The following is a 17,006-nucleotide window of genomic DNA, read 5'->3' as shown; positions in this document are numbered from 1 at the left end:
ACCCTAAGCAGTGTGGGCCATCCCGGTTTGCCATGCTGTTGTTTCCAGCGTTCATTCATAAACAACAGTTGTCAGAAAAACATAGTTTTGGCACGCTCATTCTGTCAGGAGTGTTCTGTAGCTTACAAAAGCTGTGCCAGTGTTCCTCAAACCACGTCATACCGAGTTCAGGTGTTTTTACCTCTGCACGTAGGCGCCACATGGAGCTCAGCACTTACTTTTAGAGATCCTTTTAAGCTGAAAGTCGAGGACGTAACCCTTTGAACAGCATCGCATGGATCTCTGAATTCTGCGACCTGGGGCTGAGGAAAAGGAGCAAGGTTATTTGTGGTTGTGACTTGAGGAATTTGAGAGGAGAAAGCAGCAGTTGCCATTTCTAGTGTGTGGGGGCGAGACCTGGTAGAGGAATTCTTCAGGAACTTTAGCCCTGAAGTGAAAAGGCTAAAAGCAGCAGCGAAGAGGCTAAAGACAACCCTGCCCTTACTTCAGAAAGACATTTTCATACCTTGCATGCCACGTGAATTTTAAAATGCTGTTCCATTTCCCGCAGACCTCTAGGGCTAAGGTTGTGTGCTGCAGGGAGCCGTTAACGGCTCATTTTTGTCTTTCGCATGAAGTGAAGGTAGGCTGAGGCAGGCGGCCAATGCAGTGTTTTCATATGCCTTGTATAAATGGACCTTGTGAAATGGTGACTAACGTGTGCCTTGAAAACTTTTCCCTATAAGCCTATAATGTTCCGGGGTGAGGTGCGCTTGAACGTAGAAGAGAAAAAAACAAGAGCCGCTCGTGAAAGAGAGACCCGAGGTGGAGGCGACGATCGTAGGGATATTCGTCGCAATGATAGAGGCCCCGGGGGTCCCCGTGGAATAGTGGGTGGTGGCATGATGCGAGACCGTGACGGAAGAGGACCCCCTCCGAGAGGTGGCATGGCACAGAAACTCGGCTCTGGACGAGGAACCGGGCAAATGGAAGGCCGTTTCACTGGACAGCGTCGCTGAAGTCTCCACTGTGGGCAGACAGTCTTGGCAGTGGTACATTATCCATCGTGTTTGCATTCTTGTTAATTTTTTTTGGCTTTGGAATGTGACACAGCCCTTCTGATCATTTCTTTGATGTGAAAGCATCCTTTGGTTTCCAGTTTAAATTGAGGTGGACGTTCTTTCCCCAGTTTCACAACAGGAGTCACACTGTTAATTTATAAATGTAGACTTGGAGAATTGAGGACTGAAAAAAAAAAAAAAAAAAAAAGAAAAAAAAGAAAAGAAAAAAAAAAAGACCGGTTAACTATCTGCAACAAAAGTGAACTAAAGGACATGCCCAATAGAATTCAGGTCCTTTCGGTCACAAACCCTCTGCTGCACATTTTGTGTAAGTGTTACTGTTTCTGCTTATTACTGTCGGAAACACAAATAGTGCAATCTGTCCAATTGGAGAAGCTTGCCTTTTTTTTTCCTTCTTAGAACACTCGGCTCCAAACAAACTCGTGTTTACGCACTCATCAAAATGCACTAATGGGTACTCTGAACTCATATTGACATCTGCAGGAGGCATCGGAGGAAAAAAAAGCCTTCATCCTCTTATTCAGACAGAATAGCTTGTGAAACGATGCGGGCATCTGATCTGCTTGCTGTGACCAACATATGTACACACACAAACCTTAATAAGACTACGAGTTTATTCCAGAAGGAATCCATTTAGCTGTAAAGTAAACAGAACCCAGAGTTTCAAAGTCGTAGCCCTGAGTACGCGACAAGTTTGATAGCTCATGTCAGATTTTTCTATCTGCCCCTCTTCAGTACAGGGATGGCTGCTCAACACACTCCTTCCTCTTTCCCCTTCGATAAGCATTGTACAGTGAAATTTGTCTTGACTGTATTTGAGTTCTCTGGTAATGTAATAAGCATGATGGTGCCTTCTATGAATACATCATTCCAGTCTTGCTGGTGATTTTGTACAGTATAGTGTATGATCTACTGTGCTGCAAAGCCAGTCGGCTGCAAAGCATTTAAAGGAAATCATTGAAAACTGTATTAAAAAAAATTGCAGTATCTTTCAAACAGTAAACGTTGCTAAAATTATCCACCTTGCTCTTGAATTAACAAGTTCGCCTGTTCTTTTGCAGAGGGGGGGAAGGGAGGAAGAAGGCATCCGAGTAGTCTCCAGGTTGTCTCTTCTCTTTAATCAAAGTTAAAGAAAACGGGGTTGAAATCTCCCTTGGGCATGAATTTCAGAAGTTAGTCAGGAACGGTGAACGCTTTTGGCCAGCTCGTGATCGGTAGAACTGAGCATCCTTTGTGAGGGTGAGCTTATCGAACGAGGATACTGCAATTTTCAGAGAACAAAGCAGCAGCTCTTAAGTCTTTGCATTTTCCAGTTGCGCTTTTTAAAAAACTCTTACTCATTTTGCACATAACTCTCGGCTGAAGTTGACGCTTATGTGGCTCCGGACTGAAGGACAGAAAGGAGACGTCCTCTGCTTCAGCTCGGCTGGCGGGTTTTCCCAGTGGAGAGGTCCGTTTCTGGATGACGTTCTGGAGCGCATTCCCGTAAGCTGCAGCTGCAGCAGAGAGTCCAGTTCGGCTCGATGCCGGGGCGTGCAGCAAGCGCCCGGCTCCGAGTGTCAGGAGTAACAGAGGGGGTGTGTCTGTGTGTGCGTCCGTGTGAAAGTGTGACCACTTAAAGCTGCTTCTGAGCGTGGAAGACCTCAAATACAATAACTGCAATTCCAAGCAAAAGCAGAATAGGGCATCAGAGCAGTCTGTCTCTGGGTTATGCAATCATCTGCTGTTTTGAGTAAGTTGGAAAATTTTGCACATACTTTTCTGATACGTTAGGCAAAGTGAAGTGGCATCTGTCTGTTTTCTCCCAGACTCAAGGTCTTCTGTGTTGGATGGTAAGTCTTGCACTATTTTCATACCCCTTTTTTTCCGGGGCACGTTTCTTCCGGTTGCCATTTCCATATTTCAGTTTTCCATTGAAGGTCTTGCATTTTCAGCTGTTACCTGGAAATCTGTAGTACTTGAACTGCTCGCCACACGACACCACTACTTAGGTTTGAAGCCTTCGGACAAATTGCTGTCATCGGTTAGCAGTTTGCCACCGGTGTGTTTTGTGTAGCCTTCCCCCAACACCCCCTTTTGTCGTGCTGTGGTGTTTCGCTGCCACCAAATCCATTTGTGTGGCAAATGGCACTGGGAATAATCTCGACAACAAAACACGGAGTATTAAAAAGAGCTACTGAGCCATTCTGCTTTCTGGCTTGCTTCTTGTTTAAGTGACACGAACAACCGTTGGAACATCATCCCGAGAAGTTTACATGGTGATAGCTCACCTGCCGTACTGTGGACTCTTACATGTTCTCGACCCTCTCGATAGTAAATGTACCTCTTAGAGCAAAGGAAGGGATTCACTGACCATTACTGTTAGTTGCTGATTTGTGGATGGTGGGAGTATTTTGTCATTACGGTTCTATTTCAACAAACTTGGCTGACCATCTTGGCTTTAGTAGGTATACAAGACAGTGGATTACCATCTTTATTGCTGTAACGTGTCAAGCATTATATGCTAGTAGATTCTAGTTTAATTGTTGCAGGTGGAAAGTATTTTTACTTTTAAGTTTCCATTCTGAATGTGTTTTGACTAAACATACCAATAAACTACTGATGTCTGCAGCATTTATCCATGTCCCTAATTCTCGTGAATGCAGGTCGCTGTAGAGCACTCTCATCCCTTGCTATCCAGAAGACGCTTTTTTAAGAACATTGTTGCTGGCTTGTCAGGCGGCGGCGGGAAGCCGTGGTGACGCAGCGTCACGTACTTCAGGTGAAGTGTTTGACTTGAGTAGAGTCGATAAGCTCTGGTTTGCCGTGGCTGTATAAACTCTTCTCCTGGGACGCTGGCATAAGAAGGCGCAAGGGTCAGAAACCCTGCCAGTGCCACTGCGAACCCGTGCCTGGTCGCCTCATGGTTTGCCAGGGCTCCTGGCTTGGGTCGCCGGGCCTCCAGAGCTGAAAGGCAAGGAAGTCGGACATGGTCTGTTCACGTCGCAGGTGGCCGGCAAGGTGTTGCCCTCGGCGCGGCTCAGCCCCCTCGGTCTGGCGGCTCCTCTGGCCGTGGCGTGCGCGTGGGCCAGGGAGGACACGAGCTCCTCTCAGTCGTGTCCCAGGTAGGATTCCTCCGGACCATGGGGGCCGCGGCATCTGGCTTCAGGGGTACGGCTTGAGCGGACGCTGCGATGGTGCTGGGAGGAGCGTGAGCTGACAAATCCGGAGTTGCTTGCTCTCCATTTCAGTGTCGCTTACTCTTGATACTGTGGAACTGATTGTCGTGCTGCACGGTAATCGGGTCTTTCCCTTCTTGTGTCTGGTGGCATTGCCAGTGCCAGCATTTACCCAAAAAGGTTGGGAGAAGGGTTATTCTTAGGCTGCTTGTAGATAAATTGCATCTCTGCGGAGCTGGCTTGCTCTGGGCGAAGTTCCTGGTAGCTGCACTCTGGTGCATCTTGAAGTCCCCTGCAGAGTGTGTGTCTTGGCTGTAATATTTTCTGCTAAGTGACAGTTGGGAAGCGTCTGGGAAGTTGCACGGTTGTGTGAGTTGAAATACTGGAATGAAAAAACGAGATCCTGTAAAAGACCCTGAAGCCCAGGTCACCAAAACCTCCTGTGGGGAGCAGCCTCGACAGCCATGAGATCTGCTGGAGCCAAAGGTCCCCGAAGAAACGTGATATCCCCCCCCGCCACGCTGTCCCCTGAGGGCCTGCAGCATCAGAGCTTCCTATCGCTTTATGAGATAACTAGGAGTTTGCAGGGCTCCACAGTTTATGTGGGGCTGGGGAGGAGGGGAGGAAACGGCAGAGATAACGGTATCTGAAACCGAACAAGGTCAGCCAGGACCTAGTTTTACTTGGGCCATGAAGTCTTATGTATTTAAAGTTCTTCAAAAACACATTTTAACAGCACGTGAGCTGATGTTTAGGCTTCGTGAATGACTGTGCCTATGATCAGCATGTATGGTTTTTTTCTTCTTATCTGGCTGAAATGGAGCAAGGTAACAGTAAACCCATGTGCATACCGTAGTGCTAGCTGGGGGCAGCTGAAGGGTGGCCTCGCGGGTTCCTTTGGTGGCAACTGCGTGCCGACACAGCCCGCACTAAGGTGCCATTATATGTTTATGGTTTTGTGGACGTGATTTTAGGAAGGCCTTTGCAGCCACAGCGGCTGCTGGGGCTTTGCCTTTCATGTGGAGAGGCACAGCTTGGAAAAGTGGATTTATTGAACGTGATGGAAGAAGAGAGCAGGCTGCCTGATAGTCCTTGGCAAAGCTCCTCCGAGTGTCCCTGCTTAAAGTTTGGCCTCTTGCAAGGGGAAGAAAACCAGCCGGAGACGTGAGTGTACCTTTTGCTCAGGTTCTGAGTGGTGCCTCCTGGGCTTGAGCTGAAATGAGACTCTCAGTAATGGCGCCTCTGAGGCTGGCTCTGCAACACTTGCTGTTCCCGCTGACAAGTGGGAAGGGCGTCAAGCTGTGTGTGTGTGTGTACGTGTACGCTCTGTGAACTACTCTCTGTGTGTTTGTGTACTCAGTGTGTGTATGTTTGCACTCTGCGTGTGTGTGTGTGTACTCTGTCATACGTGTGTGCACTGGGTGTGTTTGTGCACTGGGTGTTTGTACTCTGTGTGTGCGCTCTGTGCACTCTACTGTGTGGTTGTTCACTCTACTCTGTGTGTACTCTGTGTGTGTAGTGTCTGTGTGTACTCTGCGCACTCTGTGTGTGTGCACTCTGCGTGCACTCTGTGTGTGCGTGTACTGTGTGGCTGTACTCTGGGGTGCACGCACTCTGTGTTCTTGTGTACTCTCTGTGTACTCTGTGTGTGTGCTCTGTACTCTGTGTTTGCCTGCGCTCTGTCTGTGTGCACTCCGTGTGCGTGCACGCTGTTTGTGTGTGTACTCTGTGTGCGTGTGTAATGTGTGTGCGTGGCTGTACTCTTCGTGCTCTGCGTGTGCGCACACCGTGTGGGTGTGTTTGTGTACTCTGCGTGTGCGCTCTGTGTGTACTCGGGGGGGGGGGGGGTGTACTGTGTGCATGTGCGCTCTGTGTGTGCAGGAGTACTCTGTGTGCACTCTTTTGGTATACTCTGTGTATTTTTGTGGGTGTATTCTCGTGGGTGTATTCTGTACTGTGCAGTCTGTGTGTGCGCTCTGTTTTTACTCTTTGTGTGTACTGCAGTGTGTACTTTGTATGGGTGTACTGCATGTGTACTCTGTGAGTGTGCACTCTCTGTGTGTACTCTGTGTGTCCTCTGCACTCTGTGTTTGTCTGTACTCTCTGTGTGTGTGCACCCTCTGCGTTTGTGTACTCTGTGTATTCTTCTGTGTGTGTACTCTGTGCTGTGGTGTGTACTCCGGGTGTAGTGTGTTTATGCTCTCTGTGTGTAGTCTTTGTGTGCACTCTGTGTGTTTACTTAGTACTCTGTGTGTGTACTCTGTGTACTCTGTGTGTGCACTTTGTGTGTACTCTGTGGGTGTGTGCTCTGAGTTTGGACTCTGTGTGGGTGTACTGTGGGTGTGCGTACACTCTGTGTTTGTGTGTATGTGCACTCTGTACCTGTGCTCTCTGTGTGTGTGTGCACACTGTGTACTGTGTGTGTACTCTGTGGGTGTACTCTGGGTGTACTCGGGGTGTGTACGTGCGCTCTGTGTGTCTATGTACTCTGTGTGTACTCTGCACTCTCTGTCTGTACTGGGTGTGGGTGTACTCTGTGTGTGTGCACACTCTGTGTGTGTGTGTGCTGTGTGTGTACTCTGTGTTCTCCGTGTGTGTGTACATCTACTCTGTATGTGTATGTACTGAGTGTCTGTGCACACCGTGCGTGTATTTTTGTCTACTCTGTGTGTATTTTTGCATGTGTATGAATTGAAGTTGTGAGCAGCTTTTGCAGATGCTGACACGATGCTCTTCTAGGCTGCCTTATATCAGTGAAGTTTAATTGCAGACCTTTCGGTGGCCTTGAAATCCTTGAGTCCCCTGAGGGGTGCAGGACGGGCATTAACCACAGAGGCGGTAAAACAAGTTATGAGCTACTCGTGGTTTTCGTGCCCCCTTTGAGACCTTACCCACCCTGCTGGGCCCTGCAGCATTCTGGAGGTGCAGCTGCTGCAGTCCTGCTCCGGGCAACGTGTTGTCACCGGTTTGTCCCGGTGGGCGGAGTACACAAAGGGGCAGGAGCTGTTGTGTCAGCGCTCGGCCCCTGGGACCTGGCAGTGCCGGGGGAGTCGGTGGCGCTGCCAGGGCTGCACAGGAGTGAGGGGGCAAGTCGTGGGGGACTGTTCGGGATGTGGAGTAGGTGATGAGTGGGGTGACCCCGCAGGACCCAGTCCCGTCCCCCAGTGGACTCCTCTCCGCCGCAGAGAAGAAACCAGAGGCTGCGCGGGAGGCCCCTTTGCAGCAGGCGACAGCTCTGCCATGGGCAGCGGGTTCCCTATAGCAAGTGCGGGCGCGGGTGGATCGCAGCCCAGCCCAGCCCCCGCCCCCCAGGTCGGTCCCCCGCGGCAGGGGTGCCCGTTACCGCGGCGGGGAAAGGGAGCCGGGGTCGTTTCTATCCGCCTGGAACAAGTGCCAAACACGGACGCTCCTGGTGGTGGGCGGGGACGCGTGCGGCCTGGTGGCAGCGGGCAGGGGCCCGCTGGGGCAGTGGGGGAGGCTGCCGTGTCGAGAGACAGGGGCCCGGGCGCGGGCTCGGGCATCCTCTCGCCGGGGCCTGGGCCGTGCCGCGGGGAGGTGCGACTCGCCGGGCGCCTGACGGTGGCCGTGGGCGCGGCCCCGGCGCCACCGGCAGGTGCGGAGCGCTGCAGCGCCGCCCGCAGCCAGCAGGGGACGCTGGGAGACGAGGGCGCCCGAAGCGTCCGGTGGTGCGCTCTGACCGCCAGGGGGCGCCGCCACGGGGAGGGGGCGGTACCGGCACCTGCGGTACCGCGTGCCGCCCGCCAGGGGGCGCGGCCGCGCCAGAGGCGCGTTGTGCCGCGGTGCCTCCGCTAGGGGGCGCCGTCACGGCGGGGGGCGCGCGCTCTTCCCAGCTCCGAGCATGACCGCCAGGGGTCGCTGCCGTGATGTGTGGCAGCCGCCAGAGGGCGCTACTCTCGGAGCGGCGCGCACGGCGTGCGGCGGGGCCGAAGCGGGTTGTGGGCCCCCCCGCCCCCGGGCTGTGCCCGGTGAGCGCCGGGGCGGGGGCCCTCGGGGGCGGGGCTCCTCGGGGGCGGGGCTGCGTGGCTGGGGCGGTGTAACCGCCGCCAGGCTCGGGGCGGGCGCGGACTGGGGCCATCAGGCGCCTGCGGGGGACAGAGCGGCCTGTAGGCAGCCGGGCCCAGCGGTGAGTACGGGCGCTGCCCACGCGTGGGGGTACCTCAGCCAGCGGCTCTCGGGCTGGGCTGGGTTTTTCCAAGCCTGTTTCTGTTTGCCTAGAGCATCTCGGGAGAAGCTGCGCAGAGGGCTGCCAGCCCGGGCCTCGGTGAGGACCGGCCCCCCTGCCGCACCCATAATTGGGAGAACCTGGGAGAAGGCTACCTTATTATTGCCCTCTCCAAGCGAGCATGACAGAGGGCTGAGCCTCGTTACCGGACGGCCTCACCTGCGCAGTCCTGCCCCGCGCCCACCACAGGGAACCGGAGCCGCTGCGGGAGCACCGGGAGAGCGGCAGGTAGGGCTGGGAAGAGGCTGGGGGCGGGCGAGGAGCTGGCGGGGGGCCTGCAGCCGGGGAAAAGAGGAAGGAAGGAGGCTAAGTCTCTACTCTAGCCCGGTGCCCCGCCCGGCCAGGGGGAGCCTCCCGAGGAAGGCCTGAGGGTTCCCCTTTGCCCAGAAAGCTGCAGCTACCAGGCGTTTAGGAGTGCAGGCCTGGCCCCTACTGCAGGGAAAATGACGGTTTTGCTGCCTGCAGGGAGCTAACGTGGGAGGAGCGAGGGAATCCCAGTTGCTGGCAACAGCTTCTGTGTAGCTGCGGTTGGGTATGGCTGGGTGAGCAGAGTGGGGTGTCCTGGGTGGGTCCTCCAACACCCCCGGGGTCTCGGGGAGGGGCATTCCCACCGGGCACCAGGGCAAACTAGGAGGCACACTGCCTCTTGGTTGGCTGTGGTGTGGGCTGGAGCTCTTGCTCGAGCAAGACCTTTGTCCTCCCAGCTGCGATGCTGCAGCTGCTTCTCCTTGTGACAAGATTTTATTTTTCAGCGCAGGGGAGTAGCCGAGTAGCAGACAGGCTCAGGGTGAGCCGGGGCAAGGAGCATGGCCCCCACATGGGCCATGCCAGAGGACACCAACACAGAAAGATGAGCCTGGGTGAGGAGCACAGCCCCAACACAGGCAGCGCTGGGGGACACCAACATGGGAGGAAATGTCTGGTGAGTGCTCTGAAGTGGGTGGGCGGTTTCTGGTGCTGGTCTTGTTGCGGGGTGGTTTGGGACTGCAGCAGGGTCAGGGTTAGGTTGGGGCTGCACCTTGTATCTCTGTTGTGCCTGGCTATTGCTTGGGAGGAAAACATTCCTGCTTGTGGCTTCTGGCTGTGTTGTGTGTCCCGCTGCAGAGCAGTTTGGGGCTGTGCCCCATGGTGCGGGGGGAGGTGAGGGAAGCTCTGGAGCCAGAGCTGCCCCAGGGCGGTGTCTCCCCACACTGTCTGTGACTCTCCAGCCTGCACACAGCAAGTGTTAGCACTGGTGTGGCTCTGGCCGGGCTGGGGACTGTTTGACTACATATAATCCCTATTCACATAAACCGTTGACCAAGTCTGAGACTAAGATTGGACCTAGCCGCACCTAGACTTCTTTCTGAAAGGAGTTTAGAAAGCAAGGGGGTCTATTCTGAACCTCGTGACTCAACGGGAGGGTCCTCCTTATCACCTGCATCCACGATCCCTCTGAAACAGAGGTATGGAGTCACCATCCCTAGAGGTGTTCAAAAACCATCTAGATGTGGCACTTCAGGGCATGGTTTAGGAGACATGGTGGTGTTGGGTTGGCAGTTGGACTTGATGATCCTGGAGATCTTTTCCAACCTTAATGATTCTATGACAGCCCCATCCTGTTCCCCTGTGGGGCTCCTGGTTGTTCTGGGTCCCTCCTGAAACCCACTTGGTTTGGTTCAGCTTTATTTGATGTTTAGCATTGGGCTCACCTCAGCTCAACTGTATTTGTTGTTTAGCACTTTGGTTGGTGCAGTTTTAGTTCATGTTTAGCACTGGGTTTGGTAATGATGTTTAGCAGAGGCCAAGCACATCCTGTGGCTGCCCCGGTCCTGCTCCTGGGCAGGGTCAGGGTGAGGGTGGTGGCCGGAGGGGTGAGTGCTGTGCCAGGCTGAGCACTGGATGGGAACAGTCCATCCTTGGCCCCAGGGTTACTCAGTGTTTTGTGCCTGAAATGCTCTTCTCTGAGCAAAGGTTTTCAGAAAGGTGTGCGTTCTCACCTGCCCTTCTGGGGAGGAATGTGTTTTTTCAGGCGGAGGGCCAAGCTCTCCCCTCCCTCTCACGCATGTGTGGTGCTGGGCAGCCTCTGCTGAAAGCAAGGGGCAGGTGGGAGGGGGACAAGCAACTCCCATGGGTTGTGCGGTGCACCCCAGGAGTGCTGACTAACCGGTTTTCCTCCCTTTTTGCAGGTACCGAGGAGACACTGATGCTACCTTGCCTGTGTCCACCTGCCCCGAAGATCTGGGGGGACCCCACCTCACTGCTGCCCTTCGGAATGGGACTGGGAGAGACGCTCTGTGCAGAGAGAGGCATTTGGCATGTATTTAACCCCTGATGGAAGAGGCAGGCTCCCTGCTGCGATCAGGCCTGCCTGTGCCTGCTGCTGGGCACCCTGCCTTGTGACAGCTCCCGCTGTGAGAAGTTCCTGCTAATAGTCACTCCTTCCTGTTACTGGTGCAGGTAAGCACCTTAACAGAGGCTACACGTTCGCCAGTTCTATGGTGCTGAGAGTGCAGCCCTCGCACACAGATGTCACAGCTCCAGTTGTATTCCAGTTTTGGATAAGAGATGCTCCTGCTGACAGACTCTCCAGTGTTTTACTGACCAGGGCTTTGAAGCGCACAACAACTTCACTTCCTGCTCATTGTTTCAAGTAATTTCAGTTCTACCTCTTGGACTCCCCAGTTTGTTGAAGTGATGATTCCTCTTCTTACCTGCCCTGGCTTAAAATATGCTATTGCTTCTTGCAAGCCAATTCAAGTTTGGCTTTTTGCAAAGTTGTAAATAAATCACTGTCATAACGGTACACAACTATCCTTAAGCATACCTTGAATAAAGAGAAAAAAAAAAGTCTCTGGGCAAAACAGCACTTTTCAGGCCATCTCATGCGTTTAATTTTGCCAGGTGCATGCTGGTGTCCCTAAGTTTGGGGAACAACACGACTAGGCCCCCACCTCTGGTGAGGGCCCACACACCTGCCCTCCCACACACACACACCCCCATTCCAACCCCCACCTTCCCCTGCCTCCCACCCACCCAAAGCTCCCACCTCCCAAAGGCTCACTTTTGGGGACTGAAAACAGTGATCTAAACCTCTGTTTCCAACTCCCAAAAACAGAGCACTTAACATAATTTCTGAGTCCCAGAAACACAGGACTTAAGCTGCATTTTCATGCCCTGAAAATGCATGACTTACTCTTTTTCTGAGCTTCAGAAATCCAGGGCTTTGCAAACCCAGACTTCATTTTCAATACATGAAAATGTAGTACTTAACCTCTCTTTTTAGTCCCAACACCCTAGGACTTATTCTCCATTTTGTAGTACTGAAAATAGATGACTTCTAGTCCATTTCTACACCCCAAAGCCAACCCCCTGAGCCTGCTTCCAAGACCCCAAAACAGAGCACTTAGTCTCCATTATGCAGGTTGAAACCCAGCACTGAATTTCTGTTTTGTGACCCCCATGTGTGATGTGATGGGGGGAGGGGTGTAACCCACCCACAGCCCAGGGGCCCCACATCTCACTTTAGGGAATGCTTGGGCACTGGGTTAGAGGCACCCACCCTAAAGGGGGGTCCTCTGTAGGGCAACAGCAGCAGATGTAGGGTATCACTTTATTCAGTTTTATTTCACCAGCACACCAGCCCCAGGATATAGCCTCTGCAGCCTGCCCACCCCATCCCCCCACACACTAAGTCTTGCCCAGGCACACCAGAAGCACAGCCTAGCCCAGCAAAAAAGGCTCCTTCCACAGGCACTCCCTCCAGGGAGAACCTTCCCCCACAACGAAAACGTCCTGAAAAAGCTTACCCCATTAAAAAAAAAACAACCCTCCACTAAGAACCTTGCCCCCACCTGCCCTGCAAGAAAAAAATAACCCTCCATGAAAAGCGTTGTACCCTTCCCCCCCCCCCACCCCCACCCCCCCAAGAAAAAATAACCCTCCAGGAAAAGCCTCATACCCTCCCCCCCGCCCGCAAGGAAAAATAACCCTCCAGGAAAAGCCTTATACCCCCCAAGAAAAAAAATAACCCTCCAGGCAAAGCCTTATACCACCCCCGCCAAGAAAAAACCCTCCACGGAGAGCCTTGCCGCCCCCCCCCCAAAAAAAAATATAATCCTGCAGTGACACCCTTGCCGCCCCCCAAAAAAAATAAGCAACACAAAACCAAAAAGTAACCCTCCAGGGAGACCGTCTCACCCTACACCCCCAAGTCCCCTCCAGCAATCCCCGGCGGCAGAAGTCGAGGCCCTTCCACGCATCCGCGGGCACCAGGACCCGCCCGGCGCCGTAGGAGCCCACTGGGCCCCCGCCCGACCCAGGCAGCCGCGGGTGGGATGACAGGGCTGCCCTCACTCCTCCCGTGCCTGGCATCGCCTGGCCGCCCCGAGGCAGCGCCCGGCCCGGGGCCGCCTCTGTGCCCACTGGCCTAGGGAACGCAGAGCCCAGCCTGCCCGCGGCAGCTCCATCCCGGTAACGCGCCGGGCCCTGCAACCCCTCACCTCCTCCGGCGGGGCTCCACCCCCCAACTCCGCCACCTCCAGAGCGGAGAAACGCAGAGCACACAAAAACACCCGACCCCGGCGGCTGCTGCGGCTTTTCTGGCCGCGCGCAGGCGCCTCCGCCCCGCCCCGGTACCGGCCCTGCCCCGGCGCCTGCCCCGCCCCGCGCGGTACCTGCCCCGCCCCTCCCGGGCCTGGCCCGGCAGCCGCCCCCGCGCCCACCCAACGCGGGTCGCTGCCCGCGGCCGGGTCCTGCCCCCCGGGAAGGGTGGGAGCCGCGCTCCCGCCGCGCACCGCCCGAGCCCCTCGATGCGGCTGGGCTGTCACCGCTGCCGGCTGCCCGGCGTCCCACCCCGGGAAGGGGGCAGCCCAGAGCCCCACCACCTCACCCCCGCCAGTGCACACCCCTTTCGGCGGCCGAAGAGAAGGGTCCCGCCAGCCCGGCGCGTCAACCTCTTCCTCCTCGGCTCTGTCTCGGTCAGGGGACATCCAGCCTTGCGGGGAGCCGGGGGCCTCTGGTGGCAGCCCCGCCCCTGTGTCCTCAAACAGCCGCAGCCGCTGCCCACCAATGCATGTGCGCAACACCACCTCCAGCGGCTCAGTGGAACGCCTTGGTGGGGGGGAACAAAGCGCAATAAGTCATTGGTTAAGTGTTTCGAGCAAGACTGGCACTCACACTTTGTAAGGCCAGAAATTACCCGAGCAAAGCCTCCCCTCTGCAACCCGGAGCGAGGGAGCCTGAGCACAGAACATCTGGGGACACGGGTGGTCCTCAGCGTGTAAAGGCCTGAAACGGGGAACCCCTGGAGACCTGCACTGCAGAAACTGCAACAGAAACCAAAGCAATCTCAAGCTAACCATAACAAAACAAGAAATACAACCAAACAGACAAACCCAAACCAAAATAAACAAAGGCTAGATGAAAAAACAAATCTCCCTGGGCAGGCATTTGTCCTAGAAGGTCACCAGCCACTCACCAGCTGCCTGAGCGCACACACCGGTCTGACAGACAGCATGCCATCCAGCACAGCAGAAATTAAGTCAGCATGGTCAGTACTGGGGGGATGTAGCTGGATCGCCACAGTCTGGAGAGAAATCAGAAACAGAGCAGACCATATCACAATTCTGGCTCTTCAAAACAGAGGGAAAACTCTGGCATGTGATTAGTGGGACAGCCAGTTAGTCCTGGAGGGTGCAACTGCTTTAAAGTCTAGCTGTGTATGTAGGGTTTTTGGTATTCTGTGTAGTTGAGAGATCTGGATGTGTCTCCCCAGCTCAGTCCCAGACCCCAGCTGGAAGCAGGGCCACAGTAGCAAGGACCTGCCACAGCCCTCCCACAGGCCCTTTGGCAAGGGCTGACACATCAGCCTCCTCACCGATATGAAGGTAAAAGCCACCCTTTTGCTATCAGCTGCCGCTGTGGAGAAGCCTGGGCTGATGGACGTGGTACTCAGGGATATTATGAGCTTGTTGACAAGAAGTTGATGATGATGTGTAAAAAAAAAAAGCAACCCTTGGATATGCAATTGGACATGGTGACTTGAAACCAGGGTGATTTTATTGTCTGGCCAAGACGGTGCAGTGCACCCAGTCACAGGAAATCTCTGTTTCTCTGACCGTCCTCTGAAACAGCAGGCCCCTAAAAATCTTTGACCTTGCTACTGCCAAGCTTGAAGCTCTCCCTGTCACCTATTTACCACAAGCTACCATCTAACTCATCTGCAATGCTGTGTGATGGCCCAAAGCAGAGAAACAGATCAAAATTGTTTACTCAATTTCCGCTCTCTCTCATGGAGCTCAGTGGATGAGCTTCCACTGTAGAAAGGTCACAAAACAAGGGTCTGTAGGAAACCACCAGAGAAATTAAAAAATTGCTAGCAAAAAGCTAGCAGTCTCAGAGGCTAAGGTAAGCTCCTGCAGTGCCAGAAACCATGGGCTGGAGGGAGCTGCCCGGGCCCAGCAACTGTGCATGGTGTCTGACACCCATCTCTCACAGCCCTGTGAAGATGCACAGCAGGGACAGGCCCCAGCAGCATTTCAGTGCCAAGGCAAACGCTGGGGATCAGGGACACCTGGGGCACATGGCAGCTTTGGGGATCTCTGATGCTGATGCATGCTCATTCAGGGACTGCCTGCAGCCCAAAGGAGCTTTTTCTGCAGACCACGTAACAAACAGGAGTCAGGTACTGTAAGAAGCCAGAACTGCTGCAGGATCCTAGGATAATTCAGGTCATAAGAGAAAGTGGGAGGTCTCTAGTCCAAACTCCCGCTCCGACCAGCGTCAGCTATGGGAGCAGACTGCACTGCTCAGGAATGTATTCAGTCAGATTTTGAAAACCTCCAAGGATGGGGATGCCACAATCTCCCCAGGCAACCCGTTCCAGTGACTGACTGTCCTCCTGATAAAAACACTTTACCCTTACATGCAGTTGGACGCAAGAGCTGCTGGCAGAAGCAGAAACTTGCTGTTGTGTAATTCACAAGCAGCCCAAAGACACCCTGCAGCAGGAGTCAGTAGGGATGCCTGGGGACCTCACTTATCAGGGCTCCTGGATTTTATGAGCTGGTCCCTTTCCCCCTCACTGCCAAGTAGTTGTGTAAATGGTGCAGCTGATGAGCTGTGTCTGTGAGATACCCACAGCCAGGCTTTCAAGCTGGAAAGCAGTTAAAGAAAAGGCTGGTCAAGCACCACAAGCTGGGCTGCCTTTCTGTCACTGCCTTTTCCCCACAGCCTCACTGAGCGTCTCTGTCTCCACCGTGAGGTTGGGAACACACTGGTACTGGTGTGTGAACAAGGAAACTTCAGCGGCTGTGCAGCAAAGGCCGTAAGCCAGCATTCACTGAGACAGCCACGTCTGCTTTCTCTTTCTCCCTGCCTCTTTGCCCATGCCTACCCAGCACGAGCAACAAAAGCATTTTTGAGTCCTCACGGCAAACTGGATCAGAGAGCCGACTGTCTTACAAAGGACCCAGCTCCTTCCCCTTTGCTGATGTAGCTCTGTGCCCTCTAGTTCCCCAGGGGGTGTCACCAAAAGGCTGCACCAATGCTGGCACTGGGGCAAGATGAGGAACAGAGGGCTGGGGAAGGGATATCTGACTGGCTCAAGGAACTCAAATGCTGCACACTTAGCACTAGAGGACATGGTCTAATGGGGGCTGTGGTAGATGTGCTTTGATCTCCTTGGGATTTCTCTTTGCCATTCAAATATTTCTGAAAACTTGCTATCTCAGCTTCACTTGATCTCAAGTACTTCTGCATCACATCTTGCATTGCCCTGCAGAGCAGAGAGGACAAGAGAAAGAAGCAATGCTGATCACATTTGGCACAAAGATCAAGGTCTCTTTGGAGCTAAAGTTACTCTTGCCTGAAGGCCAAGTTCAAGTTCTCACAGTTTGCTCTGCCTTCTACCTGCCCCCACTGCACTTTTGTGGGACCAGCAAAAGGTGGTTTGCATGAAGTGGCTGTGCAGCAAAGCTAGAAACAGGCAGGTCCTCTGCCAATGGCCATACAGTGCCCAGGCAGGTCAGCAGTGGTAGGAAAAACTTCTGGGAATATGCTTTCTAGGAGTGTCTTTCATTGCTTCTACTGTTTCCCCTGGATCAAACCCATGCAGAGGAGCAGAGGGGACAGCAGCACAGAAACAGGAGAATGCGTATTTGCTGCGTTGTTAAACTGAGCAACTAAGTCAACATTCCTGACAGACTGAGCTCATGCCCTGTCTGGGATTTGCTTCCCCACCCCTGGGCATCCCTCTGGTTTTCTGTTTCAATTGTCTGAATGCTATCGGGAGAAAATGAGGTAAGATGATACTTATGGATTTCTCTCTCTTTTCCCCTCCCATATATAGCTGTCAATAAGTGTCTGGTTTTCCTCCTGAGTGTTCACTAACATTGCTTTACAGCAAAGCCCCAGTGAGAAGAACTGCAGTCCTTTCTCTGTGTGTGGGACAGAGAGATGGGTGAGAGGAGGAGGAAGGAAACCCATTCTTTCTTGCAGGCCAATGATTAATTGTGAGTGAATGAAAAGTAACTCTGGTACCAAATCCACCTCCTACTTCTTGCC

At 53.8% G+C, this 17,006-nt stretch overlaps 1 protein-coding gene and 1 long non-coding RNA gene across 4 annotated transcripts in view; both read left to right on the top strand.

Annotated features, from left to right (window-relative positions):
• Nucleotides 1-1,495, top strand: part of G3BP2 (G3BP stress granule assembly factor 2) — a 28,302-nt gene extending 26,807 nt beyond the window's left edge. For all 3 annotated transcript variants that reach the window (XM_075089917.1, XM_075089918.1, XM_075089916.1), the window contains one exon: nucleotides 726-1,495. In XM_075089917.1, coding sequence (XP_074946018.1) covers nucleotides 726-998 — 273 coding nt within the window. In that variant the 3' untranslated portion in view covers nucleotides 999-1,495. The remainder of the gene's footprint in view (nucleotides 1-725) is intronic.
• Nucleotides 1,496-8,138: 6,643 nt separating this feature from the next.
• On the top strand, nucleotides 8,139-11,309 carry LOC142055906 (uncharacterized). The gene is made up of 4 exons (XR_012660121.1): nucleotides 8,139-8,363; nucleotides 8,456-8,690; nucleotides 9,215-9,384; nucleotides 10,631-11,309. It is a non-coding gene; the product is annotated as an uncharacterized LOC142055906 (long non-coding RNA).
• Nucleotides 11,310-17,006: the final 5,697 nt, after the last annotated feature.

Source organism: Phalacrocorax aristotelis, chromosome 4 (genome assembly GCF_949628215.1).
Source record: "Phalacrocorax aristotelis chromosome 4, bGulAri2.1, whole genome shotgun sequence".
NCBI classification, from domain to species: Eukaryota; Metazoa; Chordata; class Aves; order Suliformes; family Phalacrocoracidae; genus Phalacrocorax; species Phalacrocorax aristotelis.
This window is presented reverse-complemented; position numbering and strand designations above follow the sequence as displayed.